The sequence below is a fragment of the Mastomys coucha genome, unplaced genomic scaffold (genome assembly GCF_008632895.1).
Source record: "Mastomys coucha isolate ucsf_1 unplaced genomic scaffold, UCSF_Mcou_1 pScaffold4, whole genome shotgun sequence".
Lineage (NCBI taxonomy): Eukaryota > Metazoa > Chordata > Mammalia > Rodentia > Muridae > Mastomys > Mastomys coucha.
The window spans coordinates 16,026,438-16,044,608 of NW_022196910.1; the positions used below are offsets into that span (position 1 = coordinate 16,026,438).

The 18,171-nt window shown below is 37.8% G+C and overlaps 1 protein-coding gene across 2 annotated transcripts in view; it reads right to left on the reverse strand.

The window, feature by feature from the left end:
* The window catches only part of Chpt1 (choline phosphotransferase 1), a 32,741-nt gene that overhangs the window by 3,996 nt on the left and 10,574 nt on the right, over positions 1-18,171 (reverse strand). For both annotated transcript variants that reach the window (XR_004112951.1, XM_031350253.1), the window contains exons 2-7: positions 13,803-13,950; positions 12,615-12,756; positions 6,175-6,259; positions 4,625-4,756; positions 1,227-1,385; positions 713-838 (exon numbers count right to left, since the gene is read on the reverse strand). Coding sequence is in view for 1 of the 2 variants with exons in the window: in XM_031350253.1 (XP_031206113.1) it covers positions 713-838; positions 1,227-1,385; positions 4,625-4,756; positions 6,175-6,259; positions 12,615-12,756; positions 13,803-13,950 (792 nt within the window). In the remaining variant the exon portion in view is untranslated. The remainder of the gene's footprint in view (positions 1-712; positions 839-1,226; positions 1,386-4,624; positions 4,757-6,174; positions 6,260-12,614; positions 12,757-13,802; positions 13,951-18,171) is intronic.

Below are 18,171 nucleotides of genomic sequence, written 5' to 3' on the forward strand. Positions count from 1 at the left end.
TGGAACTCACTCTGTAGACCAGGCTGGCCTCGAACTCAGAAATTCGCCTGCCTCTGCCTCCCAAGTTCCTGGGATTAAAGGCATACGCCACCACTGCCCGGCAAAAAAAAAAAGTTCCTTTTTAAAAATCCTTATACCAAGTTTTCAAGATATCTTGAGTAATTTCCCATTTTGATTGTTTTATATCCACAAATTTGATTAATTTAGGTTGTTTTGGAGCCATAAAAATAGATAGTAAATTAAAAGAAATTAGTTATCAAAAAAATTTTCAGAATATTTCTTTAAAACATCCATTATTCACGAGAAAGAATTTAAAAAAAATCACTACCGGGAATAATAGAAGACTAAATGGAATATCAATTTACAGTACCTATTAATTTACTCCAGGAAGTTTAATGTGTAACCTATTTGAAGGGACATTAAATCCCAGTGCTTATACACAGAACAGAGAACAGATTTTTAAAATACCTAACTCTAGCAACAAGATGGTTAATGTAAATTAGCAAAAGATTTGTTGCAGACTCTAAACATCCACATATATTACTAGCAATTTGATAAAAGCTAGTGAGGGAGATATATGAGCCATAGATAGGGAAAATATAGTAAAATTATCTTAACCACCATAAAACTTAGTACCAACCATAAAGATAGATCTTATTACTACAAATATTTATATATATTATATATAAAGTAAAAGTGAGAAAGTACTTACCATTGCTATCCATAGAATAACATATTCATCTATAAAATTATTAAAGTATTGGTCTAAAAATAAAAGACCTGGCCCAAAAAAGACAGTGTCTTGAAGATATAGTTCACTTTTCGTCATGTGAGCTATCTATAAAAAAGCAAATAAAATAATTTCACTATTGTTTTAAATATTTTTGCTCTAATTTTTTAGGGCACAAGACATTAATTCACTATTAAGATAATTCCACTTCATATTTGATAAAGGAATAATTAATATAAATCTCATTCATGAAAGGTCAGCTTATTAAAAGTTCTAATCTTTAAGTGCCTTGATAACAGAAAATTACAATTGACTATTATTGAAAAAGGAGTTGAATACACTATTAACTCACAGTTTTACCTGGAGCACAAACAGCTATTTGTTATGCTGCTGACATCATAAAGGAAAACCAATATTTTATAAGAAATTGTCCCCAGATTTGTAGTTTAAGACTATAATATTTATATATCATGAATCTTAATAAAGAATTTCTTACCACCAATTTTTGTGCAACTTTAGCAAAGACACATCCAAACATTAAAGTATAAAGGCAAGGGTGTTTTTCAAACACATTTGTTGCAGACTTTTTATAGATCATTATTGCCAATATAATGATTAATCCTATGTGGAGTCCAGGTGACAAGACACTAGTGCCCTGAGAGATAAAAGGAAAACAATTATGACTTGTCATCAAAAGATAATATAAAATATGACTGATAGTAAATGTTTAAGACCTGTGAATACAGAAAAATGATATATAATGACATACTATAATATTTCTCTCTCTCTCTCTCTCTCATACACACACACACACACACACACACACACAAGTTGAAAAGCCCCAGTAAATTATCAGAATGTGCTTTCATTTTCATTTCTTGGGCATTTTAATCTTAATTTTAGTACAGACAAGACCATGATTTTTTGGAATATGATCTTTGTAAAGTAGAGGACGCAATCAACTCCAGGACAAACCATAATCACACGAGGCCATGGTCATGACCATAGGAGTTTGGAAGAGGGCGAGGATAGTGATGGGACAGATCCAAGAGATTAATCACTAAAGCAACCTGTCAAATAGAGACTTCTTTCTAGCAGGTGTAAATGAGACAGAAGGTCAAGAATTCTTAAACTATTTCAAGCCTTGGTAGCTGGACTGTACCCTTTTGTGGTAAGTCAAACCCATTCTTGGATACAGGAGTGCCACTGCTGCATGCTAAGCAGCTACTTGAAAGTTGTTGTAATACAGTATTGAAGATCTGGATTACAAGACTCTTGAAGACAATTTAGGTATTTCATACTCTCTAAACTGCCATTTTTTACACAGAGCAGCAGATACACTGAATGTTCAATTCATATAAAATACATTTTTTCAAGTGTTCTTTGTGTAATAGCTGCTGGTCTGGTGGGTTATTACAGGGGCTGAGAATCTATGATTATTTCTGGGTATGAAACACCAACCCCAGCAATGAGACACTTGGTGGCTACAGGAAGCAAGGTCTTTCAGCCAACAAGATACTCTTGTGGAGGAGAGGAAGAGGGCTTCAATCAAAAGGGACTATTTTTTCAGAGTTATCCACTGACCAGTGACCCTTTGCTTTCTATATCCTGGGGAAGGAGAGGCTATTCTCAGGCTACAGGTAGCAAGATTTATACAGTCCAAGAACGTTTAACAGTACCCGCTCTCTAGGAGAGTAGGCAGGAGAGAGAATATTGCAAACTTTTTTTTTTTTTGAGACAGAGTCTCATGTGTGCCAAATTGGCCTCAAATTCATTGTCACTCAACCTTGATCCTCCTGCCACCACCTATCAAATGCTGGTATTTTAAGCATGTGCCAACAAGCCTGGCTTTGAACATCTATTTTGTGCAAACAACTAGAGAATAAAGAATATAGCTAGTATATGGCCTAATTCAAACTTTCTCAGAATCTTTGGGTTATACAGAAAATGATACGGCACAACAGATATTGATACATGCTCTAACAATGAACAAAATTGACAATTAGATTTGCTATATCAACTTTTTCTAAGTCAAAGGCCATTAATATTTAGGTCTGTCAAAGAATTTTTGTAAAGTTGTCAAAATAAAACTTGTTAACTACAAAATATGAGAATCATTAATTAGGAAGGGCTCAATTTAACCCTGGTTTCTTTCTACATATAAACTTATATACTCTAGGTCACTAAACTTTATTCAATGTAAATCAATTCTTATCCTAAACAAAATGTTGAAATCCCCTTAGCATTGAGACTTACTGACTCCATAACCACCAATGTGTTCATTAAAACAACCTAATTCTTTAAAGTTTTTATGTTTTAAACTAGAATTAACTATAAATTATAGCCAGAACAATACAAAGAGACGCTGCCTCAAAAAAATTTCTAAACCTTGTTCTAAGTAATAATATCAGGTAATATTACTTTGCATGTTTTATATATTATGCTCTTCTCTTTAATTCAATTTTAAACATCTGCACCAGTCCCAGTGTTTGGGAGGGTCAGGCATGGGAATGTGAGGCCAGCTTGAGCTATATAATGAGATCCTAGTTTGTCAATTTTCTAGTTGAAAACTCACCTTTGTCAGTTAGAAATTACTTCCTAGCTTAAGTTTCACTTAATTTATATTTTAAACATTTAATAATTATTTCTTGGTAAAATATTTACATGGATATTGAATCTTACTAAACCTAATTTTCTTTATTGGAACTTATTCTGTCCCTGTTTGTTGCTCTATTTTATTACCCATGCTCAAGCATTATCTATTCCCAAGTCCCTAAGGCACAGTATTATACTAAGGTCAGCAGAAAAAAATCTCAAAGACAGTTTACAAGTAGATAAGAACCTGCATATCTAAATTAATTTTATCATTTGGTGTCTTATAATTTGCTTTTGAATTATAAATGATACCTTAAAAATCTGAGACTTTAATTATGGAAGTCTTTTGAAACTGTCTTAAGAGCCAGTTTACAGGTTATTTGGGAAAATGAGAATTCTTGTGACTAAAAACACTCTATCTTCTGTTTATTACTTTTAGTAATTAAATCTTGGGTATAGTAAGTTTGAGGCTGGCCTAGTCTACACAGCAAGATTCAGGGCTCTCAGATCTACTGAGAGAGACCCTGTCTCTCCCAAACAAACAAGCAAACAAAGAAATAAAACTAAAATTAATTAAACCTTGTTTTAAGTCAATAAACCCTTAAGGACAGACCTTTAGAGGCATAGAACCAAAGAAAATGTAAAGTCATTCTTACAAGCCATTCTAACAGCCTTGCAAACCTAACATCACCGAGTAAGAGCTACTGTCTTATGACCAACTATCCTGAAGATAAGAGACTTTAACCATGTAGATATCAAAAGTGTCATTAGTTGTCTTCTTTTGACTTAAAAGTCCTGACTTTTAAAAACAAATTGAATAAATCTACAAATTATGATAGCATAAGCAAAATAGAACACAGATGGGTGATGTACTTAAGAATGAGGTTAAAATTTTAATCCCAAATCATCAGGTTAGTTCCTGAAAGTATATTTCAGTAAAAATTTCAATAAAATGTATAAATCATAAATTATCCCATCTATGAAACCTTTGACCTTGGGAATCAATCCAGAACTAATGCTCTACTCTCCATGCTGCTGGTTTGGTCCAGGCACAAAACGAAAGAAAACAGACAGCACAGGAATGCTTACTGTAACTATGTGCAGTTATAAAGCACCAAAAGAAGAATGTGTTAAGTCTAAACTGTTTTCTAAAATGCTTTTGTGTTACCTGTCACACAAACTCTTCAAGATAATTGCTTTCTTTCTCTATTCTTGAGTTTTAGGGCATTAGACTATCTTCTTATATAGAGAAAATTTATTACGTATTACTATTGAAAGGTGACAAAAGTATTGTCTTACTGCAATGGTAGATCCATTCTTGCCAACACCACCATGGAGGATCACATGGAAATAATTTGAACAGGAAAATATTAATCCACCTACAACTCCAAGAACTGGAACGATCTTCAGTTTTATTTCTAGAATAGGTATCTTTGTGGGTAGAGGAAACAAGCAAACCATTAATAGAATAGAATTTCTCTTCCCATTAAACAGAAAGAAACATGACAGGATTGTGTACAACAGGCTACTCCTTTCCACAAAACCAAACCTGAGCCTCTGCAATATGAACAGGAACTTTTCTGAGACTGCTTTACTAACTGAAAAATGAATCCACCAAATCAGTTCAGTTCGTTTATAGGATTATAATCAAACAGTTAATTTCCCAAACCTTTATCTGACTTAGACATGAGAAAGCACAGCTCCTAAAAGGCAGCACCACAGAAAAGGCAGATAGATTCCATGGTCTGCCCTGTATATATGATGAATACCATATGTGTGCATGCAAAAAGACTGTGGAGTTAAGGCCCAAGGTTAAACCTCTAGAAACATATTTACCTGTTGATCAACTGTTGTTCAAGACAACTTCCAAAGGCAGCAAAGGATTTAAAAACAGTAATAATGAGTTGCTGGATGCTATAAGCTGTTAGACTTTGAAAATAGACTTTGAGAAATGATGTCCAAATTTATGCAAACTAGAGGATAACACTAAATGTAGATAACTAAGTATCATAGTGTGATATTTTTTCCCCATATGTTATTGCCAAAACCCCTAAATGAAACAAGTTTAAGATTCAATTGCAAGTTGAAGACAAGTGCATCTGACTTAATGACTAGAACTGCCAACTGCTTCTTGGTCCACACTCAGCAGCCAGTAAATTCAGGTCAGTGATAGAATATCCTGGATTCTATTGTTCATAGGGAAAGGAGTGGGAATGCCTTTGAGAACGTAGGACTACTTGAGAGTATGCGAAAAGCCTGTTTCTAACCTTATGGGTATGAAAAGTAACTGAGACTCTGAAACAGATAAGTGCCACAGGGAAATTTTTCATTATTTTAAAGTAAGGTTTGATTTCTAAAAAACTGTATGCCTATGTGTTCTATTAAAAATATTTGTAATTTTTTTAAAGATTTATTTATTACTATATGTAAGTACCCTATAGCTGTCTTCAGACATATCAGAAGAGGGTGTCAGATCTCATTATGGATGGTTGTGAGCCACTATGTGGTTGCTGGGATTTGAACTCCGGACCTTCAGAAGAGCAGTCAGTGCTCTTAACCGCTAAGCCATTGCTCCAGCCCAAAATATTTGTAATTTTAGCACATTTTTTCCTCTTTTGTATTAGGAAAATAGGGAGACTTTCTTCTATGCAATAAAGCATTCATTACAGAAGTAAATGTCATATAAAGATAGCATACAGAATATTAATATTATTAAATGAAAGAAAAAGCTTACAAAAGAAAATGAATGTTAAATATAACTCCAAGGATTTCTAAAGACAGGCAACAATCTAGTATCTTCCTATGCACATAATAAGCATTTAAATATAAATTTAAATATTTAGGTTTACCATATAGTCCCACATTGTTGCTCCTCCAAATGTAGACAACATAAAGACGATCACTAGAGCTACTTGGATCTCAGTTACATCCACCCTACAGAGGAAGAGCAAAGAGCAGCGAGTGTTTATAAACGAAGTTCTTGAACATGAAGGTAAGTTATCATATGCTCTTTGACACAGATGCAAACAAACCATACAGACCTGCTTGGTTTTTCACCTTTACGCATTTATACCTCTCACTGAATTCTGTATCAGCTTACTATGTTGGGTGGAAAAGAACATTTGTTCTCACACAGGTGAAGATCAGTATAGGCAGAGAAAAATTACTGTATAGCATGTACAGATTGCAATAAGTTACTCAAACTATAGAAACAAGACTTTTTTGAGGATTTTAAAAATTCACTTATATTCCAATCACACCCACCTTCTTCCTCTCTTTCCAGTCCCACCCTCACAAATCCCTCCCCTCATTGTCTCCTTCCACTCTCCTTAGAGGGGACACCAAGGTATCTTGGTGTATATCCAGACATTTATTTTCTACTTGATGTATTTGTGTGATTTAAATTTCTCAAAAGAATTATGTGCTATTCTTTAAAAAAAAAAATCACAAAACACTCATAATAATAAATAAGTAATCATATGCCTTAGGCAAATTATTATTGTTGCTGTTGATTATTATTATTGGTATGTACAGTATGTGAATGCAGGTTCATGTGGAGATCACAGGAAGACCTTAGGCATTGGGCTTCACTTTGTGTTTTGTTTGAAATTAGTGTCCTTGTCATTTGCTGTGTATATGCCAAGCTAGTCAACCTGCACATTTCTGTGAACTCTCCTGTCTTCACCTCCCATCTTGCCATGGAAGCACTGTGATTATAGATATCTGCTGCTGCACTTGGCTTTATGTGGTACCTGGGGATTTGAACTCAAGTCCTGTGATTGTGCAGCAAGCACTTTACCCATTGAGCCACTCCCCCAGCCCTAAGGCAAACACTTATTCTTTCTTTTCTTCTTCCTCCTCCTTCTTTTCTTCTTGGTGATCAGCAGTCACTTTTTGTTTGGTTGGCTGGTTGGTTTTTGTTTTTTTTTGTTTGTTTGTTTGTCTGTCTGTTTTTCAAGACAGGGTTTCTCTGTGTGGCCCTGGCTGTCCTGAAACTCACTCTGTAGACCAGGCTGGCCTCAAACTCAGAAATCCGCCTGCCTCTGCCTTCCAAGTGCTGGGATTAAAGGCATGCACCACCACTGCCTGGCAGTGTTCACTTTTTTATTACACTTTTAATACATTTATTTAGTGAGTGTGTGTATGTGTGTGTGCTTGTATATGTGTGCCACGGAGATCAAAGAACAACTTGAGAAAGTTGGTTCTGTCTACTATGTATGCCCCAGGAGTCAAACCCAGGTCTTTAGGCTTGGCAGCAAACACCTGCACCCACTGAGCCATCTTTACAGTTGTATGTATGTATATATTTATCTTCCTACCTGTATGGGTGTTTGCCTTCATGTATGTAATATGCACCACATGTTTGTCTGGTACCCACGAAGGCCAGAAAAGGGTGTCACAGCCTTTGGAACTAGAATTACAAATGGTCATGAACTGCCAAGTGGGTGCTAGAAACCAAACATGAGCCCTTTGGAAGAGCAGCCAGTGCTCTTAACTGCTGAACCATCTCTCCAGACTCACCTAAGGCAAGTTCTTAAACATTTAAGTTAATTTCATGAATGAGGTAGAGAGAATTTTAACAGCTTTCCTTATTAAGTTACCAATGCCATAACTCTTTGGTTTCTACAGATATTTTGTTGCTTTAAATACACACATGTTTAAATTTCTCTCAAAGGCAGTAATCAAGCAACATGAGTCCCCCTAACTTATGCTCCTCAGAAACTGTAAAACTCTTCTGTTCTGATCTAGAAGTTGGCGCACTGAAAAATCCATCTACATCGATAATCTCTTCCTCAATTCATATGTGCCACTTAATTTACTATAGTCTAGCCATTAGTTCCATTATTCTACTAAAATTGTTTAAACAAATAGCTGTGTGTGTGTGTGTGTGTGTGTGTGTGTGTGTGTGTGTGTGTATGTGCAGGGCACTGCATCCAGGTCCTTACACATGATAAGCAAGTGTTCGACCACTCAGCCACATCCCCAAATAACTTTCAATTACTCAATGGTGCAATTTCAGTGATTATCTTGCATAACCTGCTTATAATGTTTAAGATGAGAGTCATTCTCTCCTTTTTGAACTACTTTGCTAAATTCTGAATCTATGTTCTATTGTGACTTTTATCTTGCTAGGTGTCTGTTAGAGATTGGTTCTAATGCTTTGATTCAATCAGGAACCTGTGTGTCCAAATACTGTTACCTCCCCTCTTCAGCTCAGCCAGCTGACTCTGGCAGTCTTCGCTTGGAGGCTACCACCTGGGGAGCTAAGACAAAAGCTCTCTGCAGACTGTCAGTTCTTCCTCGGAGCAGCTGCTTGGAAATTCACACTGAGATGTGACCACTCCTACTGCCTGGAGACCAGAGTTGCTGGGGACTTTGGTGCCTGACCTCTTCTGCAGTGTTTGTTATGCAAATATCATGTAAAGTAGAGATTCGGTTTCGGTTTCTCGTGTACCTTATATATATTCTGGATATTCTAATAAAAGTTGAAGCCTTGATTGGGACACAACTTGGCTTTGTGTTTTCTCTTGCATCTCGGAACTCTATGTTTCAGATCCTTTGGTCCTTCCCGTGAGAGAACCCAAGTTCGTGAAACTGCAGGACAGTTTCAAAATACTAAAGGTCCTTGTCCCCAGCTGGTTTTTGATTGATCAGTAAAGATACCAATGGACTGCCAAAAGAATCAGCAATAGTATAAAGTTTCTGAGAACATTACAAATGATTCACAGTCAACTCGTGAGGATTCTAGAGTATCTGCTGTGCTCTCCCAGGCTTCCTCCTGAGACTTCCCTAAAGCCTTTGTTCTGAACACACAACATGCACACTTGGCAGTATACATGGCACGTGGTGCTAGCCAACACTGCCTGAAATGCCTTGCTTCAAAGTCAAGACTGTTGTACATTATAATTGCATTGCTTTTATTGTTCATACAAAGTTTTCTGTTTGTAAAGAAACACGTAGTTTAATTATGAAAAACAGACAATAGTTTGCTCTAATCATTCCTTAGTATGTAAGTATCAAATGAATAACCACTATATTAGAATGTATGACTTTAAACATCTCTTTTTGAGTTTGAGTTGCCAGCTTGAGTTTCTCAATAGGGCATTAGATGAAGCTTGATTTAGGACTATGAAAGAATTTTCTGTTGTCTTAGTCAATGTTCTATTGCTGTGAAGAGACACCATGCTTCAGCAACTCTTATAAAGGAAAACATTTCATTGGAGCTGATTTAAAGTTCAGAGGTTTAGTCCATTATCATCATGGCGGGAAGCATGGTGGCATGCAGGCAGACATGGTGCTGGAGAGGGAGCTGAGAGTTCTACATCTGGATCAGCAGACAACAGCAAGAGAAAGAAAGACACTGGGCTTGGCTTGAGCTTTTGAAACCCCAAAGCTCAGCCCCAATGACACACTTCCTCCAACACCCCCCCACCTACTCCAACAAGGCCACTCTAGAATGACCAACCATTCCACTCTAAGAGTCAGTGGAGGATATTCTTATTCAAACCACCACACCAGTCATTTGTATAAGAGCCCTAAACATACTTCTGACATTTTGTATTATATATTTATATGAATCATCACTGCTAATTATAAAACCAAACAAATGATTGACTCTGAAAATGTTGAAGATGCTCTATGTCCTCCAAGATTTACTCTTTAGTTAAAAATAAATAAGCACATCTAACTCATTAGAATGCAAATCTGCTCTTGTCTTTATTGCTTTACTTTATGCATGGGTGTGTTGCCAGCGTGTGTGTCTGTGTGCATGGCTGGAACCCACAGAGGGGGAAAGGTGTTAGATTCCTAGAACTTGAGTTACGGATAGCAATGAAGCACCATGTAGGAATGGAACCCAGGTTGGAGACACCTCTCCAACCCCATTGCTTACGTCTTTAATAAACCATGCATATTTGTGGTTTTGTTTTAAAATAAGATTAATTATGATTGTAATCACTAAATGTTTTTATCTATTTTACAAGCTTATATACCATATTACAGATAGTCATTTCTCAGGAATAAAGGGATCATGAGTAGAAATAGCCTAAGCAGTCCTGTTCTAGAGCAAGTCTTCATGCTCCTAAAATACTGGTTCCAGAATTTCATCTGCAACTTTATATCCTCTCAGTAATTTTACCTCTGTCTTTAAGACTATCATCTTATATGATAAATTCATATCTCCAATCTACATGTTTTCCCTTGAATTTCACATTTTTCTGTCTACCTTCTTTACATCTTTGCTTTGATACCTGTTTTTAGATATGAGAGGAATAATAATTTCTTAGCAAATATAGTAAATGTAGGGATTAGGTTTTTTAAAAGATATGGAAGAAAACTTCTTGACTGAGTTATTTGGGGCACAGTTAAAGGCATAAAGTGGACTTACTCTTAACACACAAACAAAAACATGAAAAACATCCAGTATTTGCACCATCAATGGCAAGCAAACACAAACTTCCAGCCTTTCTGAGAACTGGTCAAAGTAAACACACTAATGTTATGTATGACACCTTGCAAAAGAGAAAGGGAGGAGTGTTAACATCTGCTGTATGTTATATGCTATATGTTATATGTATAACCTGTATGTTATATGAGCTTTAAATTATTTAGAGGTGGTTTTTGTTTGGATTTTTTCTTTGGGTGGGGAGCGGGGAATTAAAATGATTTCTCAATATCTGTATTGGAACAATTGACTACCCTAGAGCAGCTGACTACCTCAAAGTCGATACTCTTACTTACAACACTACAACTCAATATCTGTGTTGCAGTATTTTCAGTAACAGTCAGTCAGAATTATACGGGACCTATCTACAACTAGCATGGATTTTAACTAGCAACTAAAAGCAGCAGAAAAGGGGGTAATTATCAAGGGATGAACCTTCTTTAGATAAAAGTAAAAAACATATATGAAAAATGAGAAATGAGCTGGGCTGGAGAGATGGTTCACTGGTTAAAAGCACTGGCTGCTCTTTCAGAGGTCCTGAGTTCAATTCCAGCAACTGCATGGTACAACAATCTATCTGTAATGGGATCTGATGCCCTCTTCTGGTGTGTCTGAAGACAGCTATGGTGTACTCATATACATAAGATAAATAACTCTTTAAAAAAAATGAGAGAGAAATGAGCTTCACCCTAAGTTTTTAATGAAACTTATATTGAACTTTGTCCTATGTCCATGTCATTTAAGGGCATATTAGGTACAGGTGTGTGCATGTATAAATACATACAAATCCTGAACAGACAGCCCAGTATCTATTTATGTGCTAGCAAAAAGATATCTAAGGAGGAGGTACCCAAGGCATATGTACCAAGCAGTGTGTAGCTCTATAGGGCATTCTCATGTTAGTTCACCTGTCTCCCACAGCTGAGTCTTTGGATCAGCTGTTGTTTGTGACTATTGTCAAGGGGGTCCCCCTCTTTTAGGGTATATGATAATTTGACAAAAACAAAAACAACCAAAAAAAACCAAAAAAACATTTTTAGCTACACATGGTGGCACATGCCTTTAATCCCAGCACTTAGCAGAGGCAATTGGATCTCTACGAGTGTGAGGCCAACCTTGTGTACATAATGAATTCCAGGCCAGTCGGGGCTATATACATAACCCTATCTAAAGTTTGTTTTGTTTTTGTATTTAAAATTCTTCAACAACAATAAAAAAAATTCTTAGATTCTACATCACATTATTTTATGAGCCCAATAGTGTTTAGGTACTGTAAATTCTTCTTTTTATAGTTTGGTACAATAAATAAAATAAAAATTATTTTATCTTCTATCCCAACTATCCTTATATGAACTTTTAAGTCAGAGAAGATTGGAAGAAAAATATATTGTCAAATAATATAACTATAGATGCTAGAAGAAAATACTATTGTCAAATAATATAGCTATGACATGCAGGATACCAGAACAGTTATAGGTGTGGCACTCATGGCTAGTCTGATAAATTATAAGAATTTTAGTTACTAAACACAGCTTTGTCTTCATAATATGAGCAGATGCCATTATAGATTTTAAAAATGAATTTGGGTTGCATCATAAAATGTAGAACTTAAGAAATATGCTTGGGGGCTGGAGAGATGGCTTAGTGATTAAGAGCACTGACTGCTCTTCCAGAGGTCCTGAATTCAATTCCCAGCAACCACATGGTGGCTCACAACCAACTGTAACGGGATCCGATGCCCTCTTCTGGTGTGTCTGAAGATAGCAACCATGTATGTTCTCACATACATAAAATAAATAAATAAATCTAAAAAAAGAAAGAAAGAAAGAAAGAAAACATGCTTACCTTCCAAATCTCAACACTCCTGAGACGTAAGTCTGCCAGTGAGCACAATAAAACATGAACATCCCAACAAAAGAGCAGAAAAACAACCAGTCAGGATGTGTTCCTAGGCGAATAGCAATTGAAGCGCCGATGGACATAAATACTGAAAAACCAAGTTTAGGAACAGTTAAGACATAAAACCAAGTATCGAGTTAACCTGTTTAGAAATACGGTTTTAAGGGACTTAAATTCTGGCATTAAATACAAAACACTTAAAAAAATGGTGAATTATTTTTATAATGCAAAATTCAAGTTTTGTTTGTTTGTTTATACAGATTTACAGATGGATGGACAACTTAGTAAGACCCAGGGTCTCACTAGGTCAGAAGACCTAGTAGACCTCAGTGGTAGACCAGTTGCCTAGCAGTTAGAGAGCTCTAGTTTCAACTGTCTGAAAACAAACAGTAAAATGCACTCAACCATAAGGTTGGGTCAGACTGCTTGAGTTAGGAAGGTGTGTTTCTGAGATCTGGATAGTTCATTTATAGGCAGACTTTATGAAGGGGACAATTGTTTCTGAGTTAAAATGCTCAAGAAGAGGGAGGGAGGGAATCCAGGAATGGACTGTGATTTTTATCTTTCCTGTCTTTATTTGTACTTTTCAGGATGTGGCATGGCATCAGATGACAGAAACAGGCAATTTTGCAAGACTACTGATACAGAGAATTACGCTTAAGCAAAGGGTACTGAGGGGTCATTTTGATCCTAGCCAGGTTTAGTGTGAAGCTCTGCGGTTGTAGTAGCCACTCTGAGGATACCCTGTCTTTATGCTCTTTGCCTAGACAGCCCAGCTCATTGCCTATCAAGAAAGTTTGTCTTTTTAACCTTAAGAAGTTGAAGAGGGACAAAGATCCACTCTCTATAATTACTTCTGCGCTCTATAATTAACACTGTGCTATTGCCCATGTATACTAAGAAACATTAGGGTTTTAGCTGTCTGACCCAAGGGGAGTTGGAGACATTATATGAGGGAGCGGGCTGGAAAGCTCACAAGATTATTTTAGCACAAAAGGAATTTTTGAACATACTGTTAAAACATGCTGGGCAAAACTGCCCCAAATATCTATCTATGCAAAACACTGACAACTCAAATAGCTCAGATTTGTCATTGAGAAACCAAAGAGGAAAGGCAAAACTTCATTAATTTACCTGTGGAAAGAGAGTCACAGCCATGATCAAACAGTTCCCCTAAAGGAGAGCAAGAGTTTGTCCTTCTGGCTTGTTTCCCATCAATGGCATCCAGTGACTGGTAGATAAAGAGTCCCAGGGCACATAAAAGGTATGTCCAGTATGGTGCCTACAAAGAAAAATGACCGACAAGAATAAGTGACAAGCTAGCTTCTGTATGAAAACATAATGGTAAGTGTTAAGCAGCTTCAGACTCTGCTCTAGATTCTCTAATATTCCTGTACTCATCAATGGCACTTGTATGACATTTTTCAGAAGTTGTTGCTGTAAGACTTTCAAGGCAAACAGCAGACCTGCCTGTGCCTGCTCATGATTGAGATCGGAGACTGGCTTTACTCTCCCACCATGGCAAGCAACCTGAGATCTGAGAGAAAGAAACAGGCAAATCCTTTGGCTGCTCCAGCTGACTGTCATTTCCATGCCACAACACAGGAATGGAGACGTAGACGGAGCCTTTCATCTGTGTTGAGAAAATGGAGGAAGCCAGAATCTGTGCAGCAAAGAAGCCAGGAGGCAGCTGTGCTGAGGGGACCTCAGGCTGGAAAAGGCTGCCTCTGAGTCTCTGGCTAAGAAGTGACCTGTGCCTCAATGAGACAAGACTATTTAACCAGGACCAGGGAAAGGAGTCCCAGGAAGTGGAGGTCAAGCACCTCTCAGATCTCACACAGAGCTGGGGCGAAGTCATGTTCCCATCAAGCACTTCAGAAAGACCTTGTGATGTGTGGGACACAGAATAGTTCTTAGAAGTATACTACCCTGGAGTCATCAAAATTAGCCCTAGACCAGGGATTTTCTAGACATCTCTAACAACACCTAAAAGACAGTCTTTAAAACAGCAATTCTCAACCTATGATTAAGACTCCCTTAGGAGTCAAATGACCCTTTCACAGGGGTCACCTAGGGCAGATATTTACATTTTGTTTCATAACAGTAGCAAAATTACAGTTATGGGGTAGCAAGGAAAATAATTTTATGGCTGGGGGTCACCACAATATGAAGAACTGCATTAAAGGGTCACAGCATTAGGAAGGCTGAGGACCACTGGTTTAGAGGATCCAATTAATTCTCCACAACTTAACTGCTACCAATATAGAGCACACCTGAGGGGGTAAAAATCCACAAGGGACCCAACCGAAAATTAGCAGTCACACAAAGTAGCAGAATGGGACACAGAGTAGTAAAACCAATCAGTACAATGAAATTCAAGAACGTAAGAATAATAGGACCAGACATTAAGGAAGTGATTACAAGTACGCTCCATATTTTAAAGAAGGTAGAGAAAATTTACAAAAGAGAAAATGGAAGAAAAGATATAAAGAGAAACTCTAGAAGTGAAAAGTGTAGAATCTGCTCTGTAAAACACCTTGGGTGTGATTAATTTACATTAGACATTATGCAAGGAAAGATCAGTGAAATGGCAGGCAGACTAGATGAAAACTATCCAAAATGCTGCACAAGCAAGAGAATAAAAGTACCCGGACTTGGCACAGGATTGCCCCTAGGGGAATAGAAAAAGACATACACGTGTGTGTGCTTCAGAAAGAAGAGGGATAGGCGGGTCATAAAAAAGAAGGCGAACAATGATGGAAATATTTCCACATATTATGAAACTTATAAACCTACATATATGAGAAGATCAACAAAGTCCAAGCAGAATAAATAATTTTAAAACCAACCAAGAAGCATTGAAGATGGTAAGACAGGAGAGTGATGAATTCAAGGTTCATAGCAAGTTCTAAGCTAGCCTCGGCAATACTGCAAGCTCTAGGCTAGCCTCGGCAATACTGCAAGATTCTATTTCATTCCCCCACACATGTCCATGCACACGCACGCACGTGCCCACATTCTACTAAGACAAATACTACTACTACTACTACTACTAAGAAGAAGAAGAAGAAGAAGAAGAAGAAGAAGAAGAAGAAGAAGAAGAAGAAGGAGAAGGAGAAGGAGGAGAAGGAGAAGGAGAAGGAGAAGGAGAAGGAGAAGGAGAAGAAGAGGAGGAGGAGGAGGAGGAGGAGGAGGAGGAGGAGGAGGAGGAGGAGGAGGAAGAAGAGGAGCAATAATAACACTGTGACAAAAGCATTGTAAAAGCCAGAGAAAAAGACACATTACAGACACATTCCATGCATTCCATACAGTGGCACATAGACACAGGGCAGAAGAAGAGAACAGTGATTATGTTGTGCTCATCACTTTTCAGATAAATGGAAAGCAGGGTTTATGTTGGCCATTGGTTTCGGAGGTTTCTGTCCGAAGTTGCTTGGTTCCACCATTTCTGGCCTTGTGGGTGGGGGTGGGGGAGCACCACCAGCAGGGAGCTTGAGGTAGACCAAAGCAGTTGACCACAGATCCAGTAGGAGGTGCATAAGGAGGAAGTGTTTGGGGACACTCCCACTGGCTACTCCTTCCAATTAGGCTCATTCTGCAATCCTTCCCTCAGAAATGAGTCATCAATGGGTTAATGCTTTACGAAGTGAGACCTTTCAAAGGCCCACCAGCTGACAACCAAGCAAGCTCTCTTGAGCTGTAAGGGGAAATTTTAAAATTCAAGTCACTTGCAGCCAGCCTAGAAATGTACACTCAGAAGAAGAAGAAAGCAAAATTGTTAAAGAACTAGGATGTTAAAGTTTGATGTGTGTTTGATTTCCTGGCTCTACCAAGTAATGACCACATGATCTTGGTTAGGCAAATCCTTTAACCTCTGATTTTTTTTTTGAGACAAGGTCTCAGTGTATATCCAGGCTAGCTTTGAACTCATAGTGACCATGCCTTCCAAGTGTTAGGACTGATGGTGTGTTTGCCTTTTTTTTTTTTTTTTTTTTTTTTTTTTTTTTTTTTTTTTTTTTTTTTTTTTTTTTGTGGCAAAAATACATTTTGTTTGTTTTGTTTTGTTTTGAGACAGGGTTTTCTCTGTGTATCCCTGGCTGTCCTGGAACTCACTCTGTAGACCAGGCTGGCCTCGAACTCTGAAATCCGCCTGCCTCTGCTTCCCAAGTGCTAGGATTAAAGGCGTGTGCCACCGCCACCCAGCTGCAAAAATACATTTTAAATATCAACCTGTGCACGGTTTATGGTGATTCTACAAATAGCAAAGCAACCCAAACACCTATTCCTCAGTCTTCCTAGTAGTAAACAGAACTTTGCTTTGGATAAAGTATATAAAAAATTCACAATGTGTTCCTATTAGATTCAGACAGCAGCGACCACACTGCTGATTATTCTGCTTTTACATTTTTAAGGGTTGTTTTCAAGACTGGCTCTCTACATTCCTGACTGGCCCGGGTTCTCACAGGCTGCCCTTGATTGTGCTGTACTGAGAATTATTTATTTAAAAGGATTCTAAGTCACTTTTACTTAAAAGAAACGCAGTGGATGACAGAAGTGTTTTTAAAGAGTAGCAACCTGTGTCGAGGGATAGAAGCAAAACCCTGAACTGGGCAGGAGAACAACTGAGAAACCATCCCAAATGCATAAAAATGAGAAACAAAAACCCTCCTGAATTTAAAAAGATCTTGGGAGGTTTTACAAAGACCAGCTCTGTTCATCAGGACCCTCTTGCCCGTGTTGTGCGTTAAGACGTCTAAAAGGACGGGCAATGCCATTTTTCTTGTTACCTACCCTCGATTTTCTTTAATTATTTACAGCCCCCACCCCCAAACCCCATGACAGGCTTCTGGCAATAAATTCTATAGAAGGATCCAGCACTGAAAAGGCCCTGTATACAAGTGGGAAATTTCACCACATTTATTCACTAGATTCTGATTCTAAAATATCTTAGTGCTCTCTGGGCTTCCACAGAAATAAGACACTAATGATTTTATGGGCACACAAATGAATGAAGCCACTGCCTGGCCAGGAAGACACACAGGCACTTAAAGCCCTACTTTTCACTTGTATATTAAAGAAAAAGAGAGTTGTGGGAGGGGCGTGCCAGCAGGGCTCAGGGAGAGGAAGTGGTAGTTTCCTGCCACACCACACTTCCACTCCATCTGTGGGGTTTCCATTTCTAATCAAAGTTCTCCAGACTAGGACTCCAAATGTCTCCCCGCTTTATCCTGTCTCTTTCTCTCACATACACACAATTTCATTGTTTGGTCTGAACAGAGTGAATGCGCTGAGCGATGTTGGGCCTGTCTTTCAGCCACACTGCTATACTGCCTACCGCCACCCCCAGCACAGTGATTAATGGAGCATACACTCAAGGCACACTGCCAAGTTAACATAAAGGTGGCTATGCCCCATGGAGGACTTGGGGCAAGTCCTTCATGCCCTCAAGGCTCCTCTAGCTACCTCCTCACCCCCTACCCTCACCCAGTCAGTCTTCTGAACA